At 38.9% G+C, this 19,928-nt stretch overlaps 1 protein-coding gene across 1 annotated transcript in view; it reads left to right on the top strand.

Moving 5' to 3' along the window:
* Positions 1 to 19,928, top strand: part of LOC139735009 (unconventional myosin-XVI-like) — a 188,753-nt gene that overhangs the window by 103,141 nt on the left and 65,684 nt on the right. The window contains exon 25 of the mRNA XM_071645783.1: positions 7,109 to 7,205. Within this exon, the coding sequence (XP_071501884.1) occupies positions 7,109 to 7,205 (97 nt within the window). The remainder of the gene's footprint in view (positions 1 to 7,108; positions 7,206 to 19,928) is intronic.

Genomic DNA, 19,928 nt, shown 5'->3' with positions numbered 1-19,928 from the left:
CTCAAATAAAATTCTAGGAAAGTCAGAAAATATAGGAAAGTATTCCAATTCTGAAGAGTGTATAACCTCAATGCAATCTTCTGAATAAGCTGAGATGGATGAGTGGACAGATAGATAACTAGATAGATGGATGGATAGATAGATAGATAGATAGATAGATAGATAGATAGATAGATAGATAGATAGATAGATAGAGAGAGAGAGAGAGAGAGAAAGAGATTGACAGACATACAGATAGATAGATAGATATATAGCTAGATAGGTAAAAAAAAAAATTAAAAAAGTAGTTGGATAGACAGATAGATAGACAGACAGACATATAGATGGATAGATGGATAGATAGATAGATAGATAGATAGATAGATAGATAGATAGATAGATAGATACACTGTAGATAGATAGATAGATAGATAGATAGATAGATAGGTAGATAGATAGATAGATAGATAGAGAGAGAGAGAGAGAGAGAGAGAGAGAGAAAGAGATTGACAGACATACAGATAGATATAGCTAGATAGGTAAAAAAAAAAATTAAAAAAGTAGTTGGATAGACAGATAGATAGATAGACAGACAGACATATAGATGGATAGATGGATAGATAGATAGATAGATAGATAGGTAGATAGATAGATAGATAGATAGATAGATAGATAGATAGAGAGATAGAGAGAGAGAGAGAGAGAAAGAGATTGACAGACATACAGATAGATATATAGCTAGATAGGTAAAAAAAAAATTAAAAAAGTAGTTGGATAGACAGATAGATAGACAGACAGACATATAGATGGATAGATGGATAGATAGATAGATAGATAGATAGATAGATAAGTAGATACTCTTCACAAGGATTTCAAAACAAAACTGAGAGCTTCTATTGTCCATTATTGCAGAAATGAGGAACAATGATTACAGACAGTAGGTACACCACATCATGTGTCATGAACTTTTCTCCGATCATTCTTACTATGTAAATAGCTGGACTTAATTGGTATAGAATTAGTACTCTTGTGAAATATGCCCATGGTTAGGTTGCACATTTGGCAGCTTTAAGCATTCAAAAGTGCTAAGTGTTTCTAATGTAAGAAAGTTAGAACACCTGATCTGGAGTTTCTCATAAATTCTGTTTATTTGTAGTTGTAGATTAGTGTTACTGAAATAATGACTGTGTACTAGTATTTTCCTGTGAAGCCCAAGGTCGCTATTTTTGGAAACAGTGACATGCAGTACTTTAAAGGAGTTATTAAGGAAGTCCATTTGTTAAAGTCTTTCATTTAGTTGGAGTAAGCCACAAACCAAAGAAGTATAGTCTATGGACCAGTATCTTCTCGGCAAGTCTACAGGCTTGCATTTTTTAATAAACTTAACCCCATTTTTTTTTTTTTTTTGCCGCATATGAAGTGAGTAACTCACTCTATTGCCAAAGAGGTCACTAAGTTTATGCATCTTAAAAAAAGGAGGAAAAAAAACCCTGCCCATCTTTGAACTTGGTTTCAAGTAGTTTGTTGCCTTTGCCAGGCCACAGATGTTTAATCGAGTGGTTTTGATCTCAGAGTTCCTATTTGTTGGCTGCTTGCAGTGAGCAAACTTTTTTTTTCTTCTTTGCGAGACAGAAAGGAAATGGAGTCCAATAGATAGGCAAGCAAAGGCAGTGAAAGAGAGAGATATAGGGATAGAAAGATAGATAGATAGGTTTACAGATAAAGCAAGGCAAATAGCTATATATATAGATGTCTATTTATAGATGGAAACGGTCTTAGAGTTTTCAGCAAAGATATAATAAAATGTACTATTACATTTGACTAATGGTTCTTGGTATGTTTCTATCGTGCAATACACTTCTTTCTCCAGGATGGATAGATAGAAAGATGGATGGATAGATAGATCCAAAGATGACTGATTGATTGATGAAATGATAGAATGCTACATGAACAGACAGATTTATAGAAAGGCAGATAGCTGGATTGATGTGTATATAAATAGACATGGATATTTTGATATGTGCATTAATGGAAAGGCTTCCAAGATTGTCGCCTGCAATCAAGTGGAAGCGTGCTCCCTGGAGTCCAAAATTTCCTGTTTGTTTGTCGGGCGGCAGTTTTCACTAGAGGACAGGATTCCAGATCTAGAGATGGACGGATAGATAGCTTTCTTGTCATTATTGAAAGCGTTTCCTCATCTCAGTTTGTGGGTGGAAACTTTAGTCAGTTGTTTGGCTTTATCAATTTGGTTCTACTCCAGGACTTACTTTTAACCCATTGAGGACGAGTCCCGAGTATACTCGGGCAGGTGTCTATGGGAAATGCGTGTTGTAGCAAAATCAAACCGTCCTCAATGGGTTAATATCACCCCTATTTAACCCTTTCTGTGCCAGGGATGTTGGAAAGTGTGTAACCTGTAGGGTTTTCTTTGATGATTGGTACTCGAAGCACATAAAGGATTAAGCATGATGTTATAGCATTGAAGGTAGTATGGCAACATTTTCAGAATGATAGTGAATGAAAGGAAAATAGGTGATGAAAAGGGGTAAAATATACACAGAGATGAGATAGATACATTGATGATTGTACTGAAACTTCGTAGATTCAGACACACAGTAGACACATTAAGATTAAAAAGAAATTATATGTGACATATGAGGGAAATACACATGGATATTTAGATAGATCAGTAAGATAGATAGATAGATGGATAGATAGATAGATAGATAGATAGATAGATAGATAGATAGATAGATAGATAGGGATAGATAGATAGATAGATAGATAGATAGATAGAAAGGGGCACCAAAAGGGGGTGAAAAAGAGAGAGAGAGAGAGAAAGAGGGAAGTGGGAAGCGGAACAGTGATTATTACTGGCAACCGCCACTCTTGTTTTGTTTTGCGTGTCTGCCGATAGAGACTCATACTCATTATTTATTGTCTGGTTGAAGCGACGATTAGAACCTATCAACAATCTTGCTCTTCAATTGCTAGACTGCTTCACACATGTCCACCAGCTTTCTTTTTCTCGAGTGTTTCGGGAAGTTAGTATACAACTTTCACTTTAGGGCAGAAGTTTGAACATTTGCTGAGTAAGTATCGCATGTGTGCCATTGTGTGTGTTGTCATTGTGTCGAGTTTATTACAAGTGAATGATGCATCACTTTGATAATGACTGCATATAGTTTCCATGCATTATTTGATGCATACATCGTCCCAAAGTGAAGGTTGGGTTTTTTTTTAATCATCCTGTATCTGTCCGTGCTTCCTGTTATTTTTCCCACATTACATTTTTTTTTTCCTGGCTGACTGAGCTAACAGCAATATATGTGGAGCATAGATTATGTATTTGCTCTGAAGGTTCTTGCTTTCATGTTAGCAACAGAAGTGTGCTCTTTTTACCTTTGTGTCATAGGACCCAGATTTTAAGAGGTATCTTAGAATGAGAGACACAGCTAGAAGAACTCTTGTTCTGGTCAGATTAATATGTTGATATCACCCAAGATTACAATATGTAGAGATCATACTGTAATGTTAAAGTTCATATGAACTTTCTTTTTGCAACTGACTGAAAAATTGCCGTACATCAGCATAAATAAGCACTGAATTGATTAGTGTTTTTGTAGTAGCCATGACACAATTCATCTGAACTTGCCATTATCATTTTGAAGCTGAAATACTGAAATAATCATGTCAGCGTATGTACGTATGTGGGCATTGGGTAGTCTAGTAGCAGATCAATATCACTGTTCCCATTTTTTTTTCTGTTAAGATTTCTTTTTTCCTGTAAATAATAGTCAATCTGTCAAAGTTTCCTATGTACCATTCATTCTGTCTCCTTTTATTCATACTGATAAAAATAATTATGTACCCTTCTCGTTCATTGAGAATCAGAAGGGCTCTATCACACTTTTTTTTTTTTTTTTTGGGGGGGGGGGTATTGGGTATTGGTATCATGTTGTAGAGCTTGATCTCTTCTACATTATGGTGTTAATTTTAAATAAATGATTTTCTTTTTTCAGTAAAATGCTGAAATTCAAAACCAGAAGGGTGTTATTTTACCAAATATTTGGAATAATGCTTATAAATCTTCCCACTTGTGATTAAACAATTTTTTAAATCATAAAAATTGATCGTTTCATTTCTATTTATGCTCACATCTTATAGCACCTTCCATGGTTCTCAGCTGATATGTTCTGAATCATTGGTCTCAGAGATGATATATTTAGGGAGAGTAAAATTCTAATTTATGACCATTCTCTCCATTGATTTAGTGAGACAAAGTGTCAGTCATTATAAACATCTGCTGCAGTCAGTACTGCCTTAAATGACACTATTTTTAATTCATATAGTTACAAATTTTCAACAAAAAAAAAACAATTTGGTCCAAAACAGTAACATTTCAATAGAATGTCACACTAGTACATGAAATTCACGCCAGCTCCAACTCCAGCAAATACACAATGAGCTTACTTGATGGACATACAATGTTTACATTGCACTTCTATCGATATCGTGAGCAATAAAGAGTGACATAATAGCTTGAAGGCAAGATATATGCACTCCAACGAGGACTCTTTGCCTCCTTTAATCATTGGTAGAAATAATATATAGCCGTACTCTCCTGTCATATCTGCTCTTTTTCTCTCTCTCTCTCTCTTGGTTCATATGTTTTCTGTTTTCTTTTCTCTCTCTCTCAATTTTATCATATTTTCTGTCAATCTCTCCCCCTCTCTCTCTATGTATTTTTATATCTCTCCCTTTCCCTTTCTCTCTCCCACTCTTCCTCCCTGTATTTATTTATCTATTGCTGTCTCTTTGTGTCTATCTATCCCGCTCTCACTTCTATCTCTCTATATATTTGTTTCTATCTCTATTTACCTATTCATCTCTATATCTCTCTGTTTATCTATCTATATCTCACTTCCTCATTCTCTTTCTAGTTATCTGTCTGTCTCTGTCTCTTTTGTTTGTCTCTCTTTCTATCTCTCTCTCAATCTCCCCATCTCTATGTTTCTATCTATCTCTTTATCTATATATCCATCTATCTATCTACCCATCAATCTACCTACATGTACCTATGTATATATATATATCTATCTATCTACCTATCTATCTACCTACCTATCTATCTATCTACCTACCTGTATATCTAGTACCTATTTATCTATATATCCACCTATTTATCTATATATCTATCTGTCTACCTACCTATCTGTCTATCTATCTGTACATATGACTCCATCTATCTATCCATCCATCTATCTATCTGTCTAATATCCATCCATCCATCTATCTATCTATCTACCCATCAATCTACCTATCTACCTGTCTACATATCTCTTGTCCTCTTTCTCTGCCTTCCTGTAGATTATCCTGCTTTCCTTCCCTCTTCTCCCAAGTGGTTACTCAATATTCCATTTCCCTTCTGATGCCAAACTGTTCCCTTTCAGTAGAAACGGGAACTAGGAAGTGACAAGAAAAAAAGCAAGTGCTTAATTTGTGTAGTATATACCTTCCTTCCTGCGAAAATGTTCACTTCAGAGGGTCAACCTAATACTGTTCAGTCAGTACCACATGTCATGGGCGTATTGCCCTGCCCTCTCTTTTGAGATAATTGTCTCCTGAGAGGTAGAAGTTGATCATTTTGTTTGTGGGCTCTTGAGCTGTAAACAAGATTACAGTCACAGTGATAAAAATATATGCTGGGGCTCTTGTGCTATAACATTAGGCTAAAGTGAGAAAAAATATGTACGGGAGAGGCTGTTTTAGCGATGAAATCATTGCTACTTTAAATGAGATATGGAATTCAGAGTTATAGATTATGTTTCAAAGAGATGCCACGGTATTAAATGAATATGCAAGAAATGAGATTTTTATTACAATATCTTTTTTTTATAGAGAAAAGAAATGACCTCCGTTAGCTTGAACAGTTTTGCGATGCTCAATAATCATCTCAGTCATGCTAGTATATGATTCTGGAGGATCTTCACTGCACCATGAACAAGAACTTCAACATCTCTGTCACTTATTGGCACACAAATGCATAGCCAAATTTGCAGCATCAATTGTGTTTATCCATCTTCCTGCCAGCCATGCTACATGTTTTGTTAGTGATGCAGATACATAAACGTCTTCACTTTCTTGTACATGAGGATGAGACACCACTCCAGAGCATCTGCATAACCCAAAGAATAAATAAGTTGAAGAGCACAGTCAAGTCATAAGGAGGATCGATCTGCTTTTCATATCAGATTTTGAATAGTTCATGTCGCACGGGGCTGTGCGGAGCCACTGTAATTGGTTTTCCACATGTTTGTGAGGCAGTTGATCGAGTGGGCGTGGTCACACGAGCCCCCCTCCCCCCCAAACTGGTTCGCCATGGTAACACGCATGAGACAGTGAAGCACGAACACTGACGTGACAATGACGAAGAATCGCATGTGCGCCGTGCTATCAAAACAAGAACTAATTAGTTATTATTTGAAAGAGGAAATTACTGCATGTCTGTGTGGTGCCTTGTATTTTCCAAACTAAACACATACCCTTGTTAATGATCAAGAGTATGAGTTTATCTTGTTGATCAGTAATGTGATGTGGCCGACCTGCTCATTGGCAACTCCTCAGGGAGGTGCCGATAACATTGAGGTGTGATTGCGTCCGGGATCCGACAGATTTCAGGGATTCCATTTCACCTGATCAAGGCACCAGCCAGAGAAGCCATTAATTCTATTTCCCCCCACTGACCTTGTTCGTGGCTGACCCCAAGTGACCTCAATATGAGGATGTGTCTGCAAATGTGATCAATAATTTCCCCTCATTTCTCATTTACCGGCCTCGGAAGGAGTGTAAAGTCTTAAGCTGTAAGACGTCGTATACCCAGTATTTACTGCGCACACATTGAACTAGCATAATCCTTTCAATCAAAGAAACACTCGAAAGCTATTCATGGTTTCTCACACCTGTTCCGCTTTGCAAGTTACTTGCATCTGTGCTGATTAACACAGAATAAACTCATCTTATTGTGCTTGTGGATTACTTTAATTCTGGCAGCTGGAATCTCATGGAATATCATCATTCAGATCATTTTTGCCCAATATCTGCTCTCGACTTTCTTGTCCTCCCGTAGGTGGGAAAGACCAAGATCTTCTTCCACTACTGGCACGTGGAGAAACTCGCCGAGCTCAGCTCGAGGATCGACAGAAAGCTCCTCCTTTGTCAGAAAGGTAAGATTGTTTCACTCAGTCCTGCCTGAATTCTTTTTTCATTTCTTAAATCCTTTCAGTCTTAAGGGTGGATGAACGACAAATAGAAAAATTAATCTGAGAATCAAGGTGTGTTTTTTCATAGCATATCCGCACACTGTCATACAAGTACTTGTATCATATTAATTGTAATAGGCTTTGATGCTGTGTTGTTGTAGTGGTGGTGGTGGTGATGGTGGTGGTTGTTGTTTGTTGGTCGGTTGTGGTTCTGGTTGCTGCTACTGCTGCTGCTGTTTCTATAGCAGTAGTGGTTGTTGCAGTATGTGTTTGTGGTAATGATGGTGGATGCTTGGCTGCATTATGTCTGGATGTGAAAGTAATTGTGATAAAAAGAGAGTAAGCATTGGCTAGCTGTGTGTGTGTGTGTGTCTGTGTGTGTGAGTGTGTCTTTGTTCTTGGTGTATGTATGTAGTATATTTGTGTTTTCATCTGCGTTTTCCCTCATGCGTGGGTGGGTGCTCAGATGGACTGGCTGAAATTTAGCACTTGTTTTCGCAACCTTTCTTGCGTACACACTTCTCATATGAATTGGAGAGGGACATGGAGGGAAAAAAAAATTGGCTTTGCATTTTGAAATGTCAGACTACCAATTTTAGGAGATAACCTTTTTTCTCTTTCTCTCTCATTTTACTTATCAGCTTGATGCTGTTGAAAAAGGAAAAAGGAAATATTTCTACCTTTTTCATCCCCCTCCATGTTTGAATTTCCCCATAGCCCCTCCCCCAAGGCTATGATGGCAAAGTCGTAGAATGTGTCAGTAGAAGCAGTCTTTCCTGTTGTTGATGAGATGTTTGGCTGACAATGTGTGTAAGCTGAACATGAAATTGCAGTGTGAAGCAGAGAATCCGTTTAAAGTGTCTGTGTTCCACAGGACAATGATATTTGATTACCTTGTGCTGACCAATGTTTGAATTGTCATTTTGATTTTTGTTAATTTCACAAGTCAACTAATATTGGTGAAATTGACAACTCACAAAAATGGTGCCTGACATGATGAAAATGCACTGTGTGTATACCATCTCCAGGGTGGGGAATCCCAGGTATTAGGATTACCCTAGTGTTGCTAAGTAACCATTTATACACCTGGATAAAGACATCTTGCCCAAGGACGCATAGTACTTGATGAGATTCAAACTCAGGTTCTGATCCTATTGAAAGTCAAGAGTGTAATTAGTGTCCCTGCAATATCACAATATCGCACTAACTACTGAACATAAAAAAGACAAGAAAGACAAATTATTATAGAACCACTTTTTTTACTCCTGCTATTACTACTACTACTTCTACTACTTCTACTACTACTGAGGATATTTATAGGATTGTTAAGTAATTTGCTGATAATGATAGTGACAATACTGATGATGATAATAGCAGTGTTTAATGAGTAATAACAAAAATTAAGTTTGATGAAGGTAATAACAATAACAATCATCATCTTCATTATTCACAGTAATCATTGTTAGTGATTTTCTAGCTACACTCTAGATTATACCTCGAAAAAACTCCAATCCAGTATAATCACAAGGTATGTACATGTTGAAATTTAGGGCTGGATTGCAAATTACATTAGGCTTACATCATATCAACGGACTTCCTTACAGCAAGGCCAAAAAGCGTTTTAAGTATCATACGTATTTGGTATGCATTACCTTGTATGCTTGTCAGCCGCACTCTTGCATTAGATATGCTGTACGTGTGGGAGATACGATGTGGAACACACCACAAAATCAACAGGATGAGCGGTGGTTTTGAACATCAGATGTGATTTCCTTGATATTGCCGATAAGTTTTGTGTACCTGATCCCGTAATTTAATCATTTCCTTTTTCCTCTCTGCAGTGGAAATGTCCCACCTTTTTTGGTCGCATAATAGAGTAATACTTATCTCATACTTCATGGCCGGCGGAACCATGGGGGCCGTGGGGGCTTGGGCCCCCAAACTTTTTGTGCACCATACCAAGGAATACATAAGGTGTCATCGCTTTGGGCCGCCCCCCTCCCCACTATTTTTAATCCGGAAGTACTTAAGTGGCACTAAAAAGAAATAGATAGCGAATTATAGATAGAGAGCTTATTTGAAGTGTGAGGGAGGTGAGGTTATGGTTTTCTGCTGAAGACCTTTTTTTTCTCTCTTTTTTTTTTTTGCTTGTAAATTTTTTTTTTTTTTTGCTAGTTAGCTCATGAAACCCGCAAGTGGGCCCCCCCCCCCCCCCCCACTTTTGAAAATGCTCCACTGGCCCTGTACTTATACGTTTTCAGCAGATTTTTCAGTCATATTACTCAAACATTGGAAGAAAAAAGTATCAGTCACAACACAATCAAAATCTGTTTAATGAATACATATCACTTTAGAATGAGATTGTCAATAGAAATTGCAGACTTTCAGGTGATAGCGATAACAACAAACTTGAACTTCCCAAGCTCAAGTTTAATGGTATAATGGAAAGAATCTTTTATAGGGATACAGAGATTGTAGTCTACTCAGACTGATATCCCGCCTCACAGAAATAAAGACTACATGTGCAGAGTGTTAATGTCAATTGATGTTGTTGCAATGTATGCCAGCAAAGCAAGAGTGGGATATAAGGATTTTACAGACAAAATTGTAATGTCATCCCAACTGAAACATGAAACAAAAACTGGACAATTCCTGTTTATCAGAGCTGATTATGGAAGAACGTCTGTTAATATTCAACTCTTTCAAGATGCAATGACAGACGGGTATTACAGCCATGAATTCAGTTTCAGTTCAGAAGGGTATGGGACAACTTCCTGCAAAGGACGGAGGTGATAAGAATAGCTTTTAGTGTGGAAGCTTGTGCATGACATCAATTATTTTTTTATGATCAAATGATGAAATTGATCTGGGTATGCACTTTCCTTTTTAGCTTGGTATAGCGTAAAATCGTGAATATCACAAGGTACACACACAGTACTATCCTGGTGGTTGTTTGTTGAGAACTCTGCTTTGGGAAATTTAAAGGGAATCCATTTCACATGCCTTTGGAAATCACACTTGGTTGTGCTTTTGACTTGCTTTTCACCATATGAATGCTGCTCTCTAAATTGGCAACAAGTTTTGACATTGATGTAACTTTGTGTCTGCTTACATGAGAGCTGCAGCATTACAATCTTTGAAGTTATCAACACCATTTCAAATTCCATAAATAATACCTGATTATGATATGGATGGCATTTCAAGTGTATTTGGGCACTAGATTCTGTAAATATCATATGTGATTCTTTGTTGATTGTTGTTGTTGTTGTTGTTGTTGTTGATTGCACTCTTTCCATGTATTCTGGATTTTTGTGGACAGATGATGCCGAAGGAAAAAAAAAACATGTGAAAAATTGTTTATACCAAGTTAACACCAACTTTGAAATCTGTATATATTATTGAAAATGATCAAGTGTTGATGGGGGGGGGGGTGTTAAGCAGTCATCTAAAGTGTTATCTATGTTTTTGCCATTACACATCTTCCTGATGTGGAGGTTATATTTGTCTAAACTGTATTCCACATTTCATTTGATGTTATTATTCATCTGACAATGAAATAACAGGTAATCAAAATGAAATGAAAACAAATTTTTCATGGTGCTTCTGAAAAATGAACCCACAGGATTCCCCTTCAGAGGTAGTTGAGATGCTTTAAGTACACAAGGTCATTACCTGTCATTACCGCTGTTTTTATTTTGTGGTATTTGTTTTTTAGAGACAAAGTGAAAAACAGTAGAATTATAGAACATCATGAAATGAGCCACAGTAATGGCTTTTATTAGTTTAATGAAATTCTCTTTTCACTGACTGCATTAAACGCTCCGAGAGGTAATGGACCATGAATAAGCAATCAAGGTTGTACTGTGGGAGAGCTGTTGTGCGTTCCTATTCGTCTGGCATGGAGCCACTTACTAGGTGATCAATGATTAACGTTTGCTGTTGTACCAGAGCCCATCAGGGGCTGATATTCTGTGGGAATAAATGTTCAACTGTCTATGGTGTGATACCAGTAGAAAGTGAATACTGCCCCGAGTTGTGGCGTCTGCCTATAAAAAAAGAGGCATTACAATACGGGTCATTAGGGACGTGCCAAGTGTGTGCACCGTTCCCGCTGGAGGCTAATTAGGGGACGATCAAAAAGATCTTTTTTTTTTTTTTGGTGGTGGTGGTTCCTCATCATCACTTTCCACCACTCTTCCACTCTCATTTATTCCCCCCCCCCCTTCTTTCTCTCTTCTCAACTCGACTAAATCCTTTTGCTAGCCAGGCAGACAATTTTGACAAGTAGCAGCACAGCAAAGCTTCTGTTTTGTCTTATGTTTGGTAATGGTTTGTCTTTATTACCCCCCCCCCCATCACTACCCACCTAGTTTTCTTGCTCTCCCCTCCCCCTCCCCAATCTCATGTCTCTCTCCATATTTTCAGCCTGTCTGTCTCTCAATCTTTCTTTTCCTCATCTCAACATTAAGCTCATTGTGCTAGCCAGGTGCACTGCGTCATCTACGTATGTAGCAGCCAAGCTGGAATCTATTCATCCTAATAGTTCTTCTTCCATTACCCCTCTCCCTACACATCCTTAACTCCTGGTCTTTTCCACCCCCCCCCCCATCCCCCTCTCTCTCATCTCTTATGGATTCTCTGCGAGGCGCACCATTTTGCCCCAAAGCAGTTAGAGAAATTGATTTCGTGTGATTGTCTCCCCCATTCTCCTCTCCTCTTGGCATGCTCCGTGTGTTTCTTGAGCATGTGGTGTGTGTCTGACGGCAGCCCCAAAACAAGTCTCAGGCTTCAATTAGATGTTGGAGAAGGGACGGGCAGGTTCGATACTAGAATTTAATTTGGCCATAATCCACTGGGAAAGGATGATAGCATCCGTGACCTTCAGACAGTACAGAGTTATAGTTTGAGTCTGGTGGATGATGAGTGGAGAGTAATTATGATGAGGAGTGACCGCAGCATCTAGGGTGATTTGTGGAGGAAGCGGGGCATCCGACTCTGGGAAAAGCGAGAGGCGGGAGCGTCGCCGCGGTGATTGATTCCGGTCGGAGGATGGCCAAGAGATGATTAGCGACAATGGGGAATGAGGTTTAGTTACCACAGTGGTGGCGGCATGCTGGGGGGGGGGGGGGGGGAGATGAGGAGAAGGAGGAGGGGGGAACTCCATGGAAGCGAGAAATTGAGAACAGTCGCGGAAGGAATGAGAACAGGAAACGGCGAGAGAATCCAGGAGAGGGGGATGGGGGTTGCTCGCTTTTTACTGCAGGTGCATTTGTGAGCCTACCAGACGCATGCTTGGATGACACACTGATGCGGTGCTCCCTCAAGGACACTACCGCTGCCATCGTCGGAATCAAATATTGATCCGTCTCGCGGACATGCTGTGTACATGCACAATTGCACACTCTCGCGCAAGAGATGGAGAGGGAATCTCCTCTTTTGTCGTGTCTGTGGTTGTCATGACGTCCGCATCTGAACACCGCATCAGATTAGGCTGCTCATCCTCACTGAAACAGACTTGCAGAGCAGCACTTCCCCGACATAATATTGTTGCATTTGTAGACTCGCAGGTCTAATTCTTGTATCTCACTGCTGACTGAGCCAGTGCAGTGCCTTCGACTTTGAATACTGTTAGCTCCACAATGGATCTTTGATTATTAAAAGGAATATTCCCCCTCTTTGGATTGCTGTTCTCCTACCTCTGTGTCATGGGAACTTGACTTGGACTTATATTGGAATGATTCACAGAGGTCAAGATACTGCCTATGCAGCGATAGGCTTTGAACATTTCCAGGAATCTGATTTTTGTCCCCATGGGATCGGTGGCAAAATGGTGAAAGGAGAGAAAGGCAAGAAGCCGAGTGGTAAGCGACCCAAAAAAAAAAATGGAATTCTTCTAGAAAATTTTAGGTGTTGTAGTCAGAGTGAACTTTTCTCTATCAAGCTGTGTTGGAGAGATGCGTGCATGTTGTAGAAGTTGTGCAGGTATGAGAAGGGAATTTCGTTCATTCATAATCAAAGTTTGATTTCACTTTTATGAGGTTTTGCCTACTGTTTTCTGCAGGCTTTGTCGGACTAGTGTTGACTCACAGTAGATGGGGTATCGTAGTCTTGCTGTCCGAGAGGTCAAATTTTGATTGTGAATTGATGAAATATGAGCTGTAATACCTAGCGGATGAACATCTTCAGTTATCTAAGTGTTGCATCTACTTCGCATCAAAACTGGAGATGCAGTATTTACTATTGGATGATGCAGCTAAAATCAAAAAACAAAAACTTAACAAAACAAAACCTCCGGTATCACTACAATGTTACAAGCCTTGGTGCACACGGCTCAACGGGTACCTGTAAATTATCTTGATATGTAATGACTGTTGATTTTATGGTGTGTCAGGTTGCCCATTTGTTTCTCATGGTAGAAATATGGCACTTTGAATCATTTTTATCACCGTCATTAAGTAGTAGAGACAGGCTCATTAAAACCATCAGCTTTCCACATGCAAACATGTTACACAGGTGCACTATCAACACTAGTATGCACACAAAAGCATGCATTCATACAAATGCAACTGCAAGCACACTTTGCAAGTTTACACGGCAGGCTAATTACAAAATCAATGCAATGCAATGTGATTGATTGATGTGAGTGACACAACTGTGTTTATGGAAGAAAAACACTGCATTAAATGGGAGGTGTGTGTTAGCCATATCTTCAAGGAGCCCTGGTATAAAATATTTCTTGCAGAAAATGATGATATCAGGTTTCTTTCCTTTTTGTTTTTTGGTTTTTTTTGGATTTAAGATGAATAATCAAAGTACTGAGGTCATCAATCATTGACCATCGCATGCCCACAGCTGACCAACTATGACCAATAGCAATTATCCATTTTTCAAATAAATCCTTGTTCCAACAGTTGGGTGAAGAAATGACTAACTGTAACACCAATGTTTACGCCCCTCCTTGTCATCGGAGACTCCCTCCCCAACGCTGCGGCTCCGCCGACAAATCTCGCGCAATTTTTTTTTTGTCGAAAGGTGGGATGCCCAGTGACTCATCCTGTCAAAATGTGTTTAATAGACGTCCAGACATGGCGGGGAGAAATCACTTTAGAGGACAATTAAGGGGAAGCACCTTTGATTCTCAACTGGGATTCGACGGTGGAGTTTGGGCAGGAGTCTTGTGTTTCATTGAGAGTGGACGGGTAGGCTGGTTTGATCAAGTGAATGCCCAAAAAAAGTGCATTGAATGACTGTGTAATTGCATCTCTTTGTCCATTTTAGAGTTTAGGTAGTGCTATGAATGAGACACTCGTTTGTTTGGTGTTTTTTTTTTCTTTCTGTCTTTTTGCTGTAGATTTCGAGGGTTGTGATTTGAAGTATATGACCAGCATATGTGGGCTGCATTGTACTGATTAATAATATATGGTATACAAATACAACTCTTTGTACAAAGGCAGAAATAATTCAGATGCTCCGAGCAATACATGTCTCTTGGTCTGCAGGTGTTATCATAGTGTGGTGGGACATTGGTGATTTTAATGCCTTTCCAGCGAAATATGTGTGACATTCATTTTTCACAATAGCATTCATGAGTATTACCAACTTATAATAGATCATTCATAGCCAGTTGTCAAAACCCATATATGCATACCCAACAGGTATTTTTATAGACTTGTAAACAATATCTCAACTATCTTAAAACCAATTTCCATCAAAGAAACATTGAACTTTTCTTAGAAGTGTATGCTCTTCATATTTCATAAGAGGTTTCTCATTGTTTCTCACACAAAAAAAATGTTGGAAATCTTAACCCCCATCTCAACCAAATCTATACCATCCCTTTAACATGAGAAACCAAAAATGTCCTATTCTATGAGAGAGACAGACAGACAGACAGACAGATAGACATACATACAGACAGACAGACAGCCTGCCAGACAGACAGACAGACAGACAGAGAAAGAGAAAGATAAAGCAATCTATGTGTCAGCTCTGTGTGAGGCAGTCAGATGAAAGTGTATCTTGAGTAGATGGTAACATAGGAATATTACCCAGGGAGCTGTATGCAGTATGCACAGCCAAAATGAGATGCCACAATAATGTCCCTACTGTACACACCAGGCCGTGTGTCAATCAATAAGTGTGTGCATGTGTGGAGCTTGGCTTGGATTTTTGACGCAAATCTCTGCGGACAGCCCGCCCAGAAGTTGTGTTTACTTACGCTTCCAGGAGAACCGATGTTGGAATGTATGTAATCCAGGGGGAAAGCGGCACAAAAACCTTGGGCAAACAAGCACAGTGTATTTGTAAACTGCTGGAAGAAGGAATTTGCAAATGAATGTAAACTGTGAGTTGAAGAAGGGCATGCACTAATAAAAAAGTAAACATAATTGATGGAACAAGGATGTTTGCTACCTTTTTGCAAGTGTTCCTCATGCAAAGACAAATTCTTTAAAGATGTTGCCTTTATAGTTTCCTTGAAATTGTGAACTGATATGCATTCTAACTTGTATTCTCACTCATGTGGCCCAGCAAAGGAAAGGGAATGATGATACACATATGCCTAGATAGTACTGTAAACCATGACATTTTTGCAGCATGAAATTTTCACAAGTTGGAGCCAGCGGCCTTTTTCGCGGCATGAAATTTTCGTGAGTTGCCTCTAACATTCAATGCATATAGTGTAGACCAGAACTTTTGCGTGTATTTCAATTTTGCGAATCTTGGCTCTCGCGAAATTTGCAAAATTAGAATGCATGTGAACATTCCTCATTTTACGGTATATGCTGGTATAGTTTTACATTACAGCATCAAAAATTCTTCCTCTTTTTTATCAAGTGTGATATGGTGTCTTCTGGGTATAATCATGAAAAGATAGCGAAGTTTTGCACTTATTCTTGAAATTTCCTAGACCAATTAAAGGTGTAATTAGAAGGGAATTCTATGTTATAAATACAAATCATCTTTCGGTCTCAATCAACTCAGTTATAATGAGGGTAATTCAATTGATAGAGGAGGGATTTTATGAAGGAATGCTGAGTTATTTTTAGAGAGGAAGACTTCGCTATCAAACAAAGGAGACTGGAATGCCGTCACCCCCCCCCCCCCCCAAAAAAAAAAAAAGGTCAGTGAAGAACTGTTTTTATGGGTAAAGCAAAAAACGTGGCAAAGCTAGGTTTGATTAAAGAGAATGTCTGGGCAATAACTCAAGCTGTTGTTTGGACTGGATCGAGAGAGAATGAGGACAAACACAATGGATGGAGGGAAAAAGATGTGTGATGAAAACCCTCAGGGCGATTCAGAGTTTCAAGAGAGAATGAGATGGAGGAAGGGGGGGGTAGGAGGAATGAAGTATAGAGTTCAAATTTTGTGTTGGGCGAGGAGTAATGAGAAGATGAAGAACCGCTGCGCACGTCGTCCGTCGTGGTCGGATGGTAAATTGGTTCTCGTTGCCCCTGCGTCGTCTGGAAAAGTCATTTACTGCAATTACTCAGCTGACGATCAATGGGAGAGTGCTCCGCTCTCGCATCCCATCGCCACGGCGATCAGGGATGCCCCAGCAGTGAGCACATGGTGTCAGGTTTTTGTGAAACTCCTTGAAATGTTATCGCCGGCAAATTAGATTGATGGCTGTTGTCATATCATTACCCTGAGGCCAGAAAAGGTTTGGTGGTGGAAATTTCTAATAAAAACCCCCTCAAAAAAAAAAAAGAACTGGAGGTTCTATCACAATGAGAAAATTGGATTTGAGGTGGAAATTGATTCAAGCAGCCTGCTCAGCCCTTTGTCAAAACAAAACAAACAAGGTGGATTCAAATGCTGATGGGGGTAAGCTGTGCTGCATAATGATAAGCACTGGTTTTTGTGACGGGATTTCAAGTTAGTGTTTTCAAAGTATCCATCATCCAATCATTCAAGAAAGAACAACCTGTGTAGAATTGCCTGTTTTTTCAATTCCAACATAGCTTTTCATTCCATTTGCAAGGTACAGTGAGAATCATGTGTAACATCTTGATTGAATTGCAACTGTTATTGGTTGTGTGTGCATGTTTCAAAAAGTCTCTGGGTTTTGATTAAAACTTATAAAATTTACACTTTAAGCATCCATTGGGGTTTAGAGAATAGTAGTGTCATTAGTACTCTAGCAGCAAAGAAATAGATGTCGGCATTTCAATAGCATAAAGAGAAAATAAAAACATAATGGACAGGAAAATCCAAAAACTCAAAATACCAATTTTCAAACTTGGGTGAGTGCTGCCAGTTAATCTCGGAAAGGAGTTTACATCTAGATGAAGAACAACGCTGATCCGTGGAGCACATACATTGTATACTACTGTAAAAGTTGACAATTTTAATGGATTTAGTTTTTACACTGGGCCACTTTCATTGAACCCTGATTGGTCAAACTATTGCAGATAAGAGTATTTCTTAACATGATTTATTATGTTCTGAAATATATGCACAGTATCATTTCTGCACTAGATCAGGGGAGAGCAGAATTCAAGACTACTTTCCCGCAGTGTGAAATATTTCCCAGTATTACCACACTAGTTTGATGCAGAGTCTTTCTTTTACTGTGAATGAGTTGTTGGACATAAGTTGGCATACGTTGAGTATGAGAGGGCTGCCACATACTATGGGGTAGAAGACTAAAAGGCCTGAATTCATAAAAGTAGTTTAAATTCAGCCTATGGATTATGCGCTATTCATCTGCGTAAATTTGCTAGACAGATCGCATCCACCGACAGACATCTACTAATGATTGCATGCTGATATGTGCGAAAAGTACACCTATTTCATGCTTGTTTTATTCCATGGAGTAAATTTTGAGTGGATTTGATGTAGATTTAGTAAAAGTGAAAATACTCAGGCATTTCTCATGACCAGAAGATAGTGCATAAAATAGATACACCAAAAAAACACTGTAATATGTTGCAACACTGTTCAATGTTTTGCTTCCATGGAATTAGAAATATGCAGAATTTTAAAAAAACACAGAAAATTCATCTTACCAGGCCCTGCGAGAAAAATTACTGCCACGAAAAACTCTACTTCAACAGCACCTATGAGAGTTCGGGGCCAGGATTTGGTCTCATATATTTATAAACTCTGCGCTTTTGTATTTGACATGAGAAGGAAAATGCCCACATTGGCCACAAACACTGTTGATATTCAGGAGATATAGATGTGGGGATGAGGGATGGGAAAGCAGTTGTCAGGTGGAACCAAAAATTGTGCTGGCAGGAGTGGTGGGCCGTTGATTAAGGCTCCTGAGACGTGTAATACACCAACAGTCATCCAATTATCATGATTAGCCCATGCCGCTAATCGGAGGATCAACGAACCAAGCAGAGGGGTGTTATTACATCACTGCTACCGGAGGTTTCACACAGCGTCATCCTAGTATAGATATGACCATGTTGACGCAGAGGGTAGCATCTCCTGAGAGCAAGAATGCCATCAATTTGGCATATGAGTTGTTCAAATTTCAATGCACACCTTATTTTTCTCCGTAGCTGAATGCACTTTTGATAATGTAGTTTTTAATTTAATACCTTTTGATGAAAAGTTCTTGTTAGAGATTTTTACTGTGATCACTAATACCATGAATGGTTAATTTAGATGCATACATAATTTAACTCCTTCGATATCATATCTGCAGAACTTGATGCCACACAGAAATAAACTTGAGATGACAGGGGAAACAAACTAATAATGCATCCTATAGTCCTTGTGAAAGAAGCTGCTCTCAATACATTTAGAAAGCATGATGTTATAGCGCTAGAAAGTTGGTAATACAGTCAAACTTGCCTGAGCAGCCACCTGCTGTATGCAGCCACAAAAAATAATGATAATAAAAATCCTCCAAGAGAAAAGCCATGTTAAAGGCCCTGTCTATAGTGGCCACCTGACTATAGCAGCCACTTTTTTTGTCTCCCTTGGGTTGCTGCTGTAGACAGATTCAACAGCAGACCATACCTGCTCTATAGTTTTAAACAGGTCATGATTTTACTGTGAATTGCAATTTTGCATTTGTGCCATTCTAGCTCTCATCCAACAATGGCCATTGATCAACACAGAGAGAGCAAGAGAAGACCCTAGCCTGCTAATCATTGTTCCGATGGGAATCAATGCACGAACATGCTGCGTTGATGAGTAAGCGTCGCTGCCTGAAGAGCCGCCTTGACTGATATGTATTGATGCGCGTGTAGCAAATAACAAGGTCCAGACAGGGGCGACGAGTTTTGTCACTTTTGTACCATATGCTGCCTGATACAGAATTTTATGTGCTGTGTATTTGCATGTACATGTATACATTTTATGCTCAGTTTGAACATGAACAACTCTAATATACCAGTAGTCTGGATGTCAAAGTCAGCATTTATTGGGCCTTATCATGTTTCATTGCCTGCCTAATGTTTTTGCTCTGTTTTTCCAATGGTTTTCCCCAATTTTGAAAGTGCTGAATCTGAATCTGGATGATGCAACTCTTTGCATCCTTGAGGGTTTTGAGATTTTCAAAATGGCCACAGTATGGTCACCAGAATTTGAAATTCCTATGTATTTTCTTATAAATTGTGAAAAAAAATTGAAAGGAAAAAAAAACTCTTAACTTATTTCAAGGATGCCGAATCCAAATCTGCAATACAACTCTTGCTTTCCTTTGGGTTTTGAGATATCCAAAATGGC

This window comes from Diadema antillarum, unplaced genomic scaffold (assembly GCF_040938485.1).
Source record: "Diadema antillarum isolate AM-2024a unplaced genomic scaffold, OU_Dant_1.0 seq00000561_RagTag, whole genome shotgun sequence".
NCBI lineage: Eukaryota > Metazoa > Echinodermata > Echinoidea > Diadematoida > Diadematidae > Diadema > Diadema antillarum.
The sequence above is the reverse complement of the archived record's forward strand: the minus strand, read 5'-3'. Positions and strand labels throughout refer to the sequence as shown.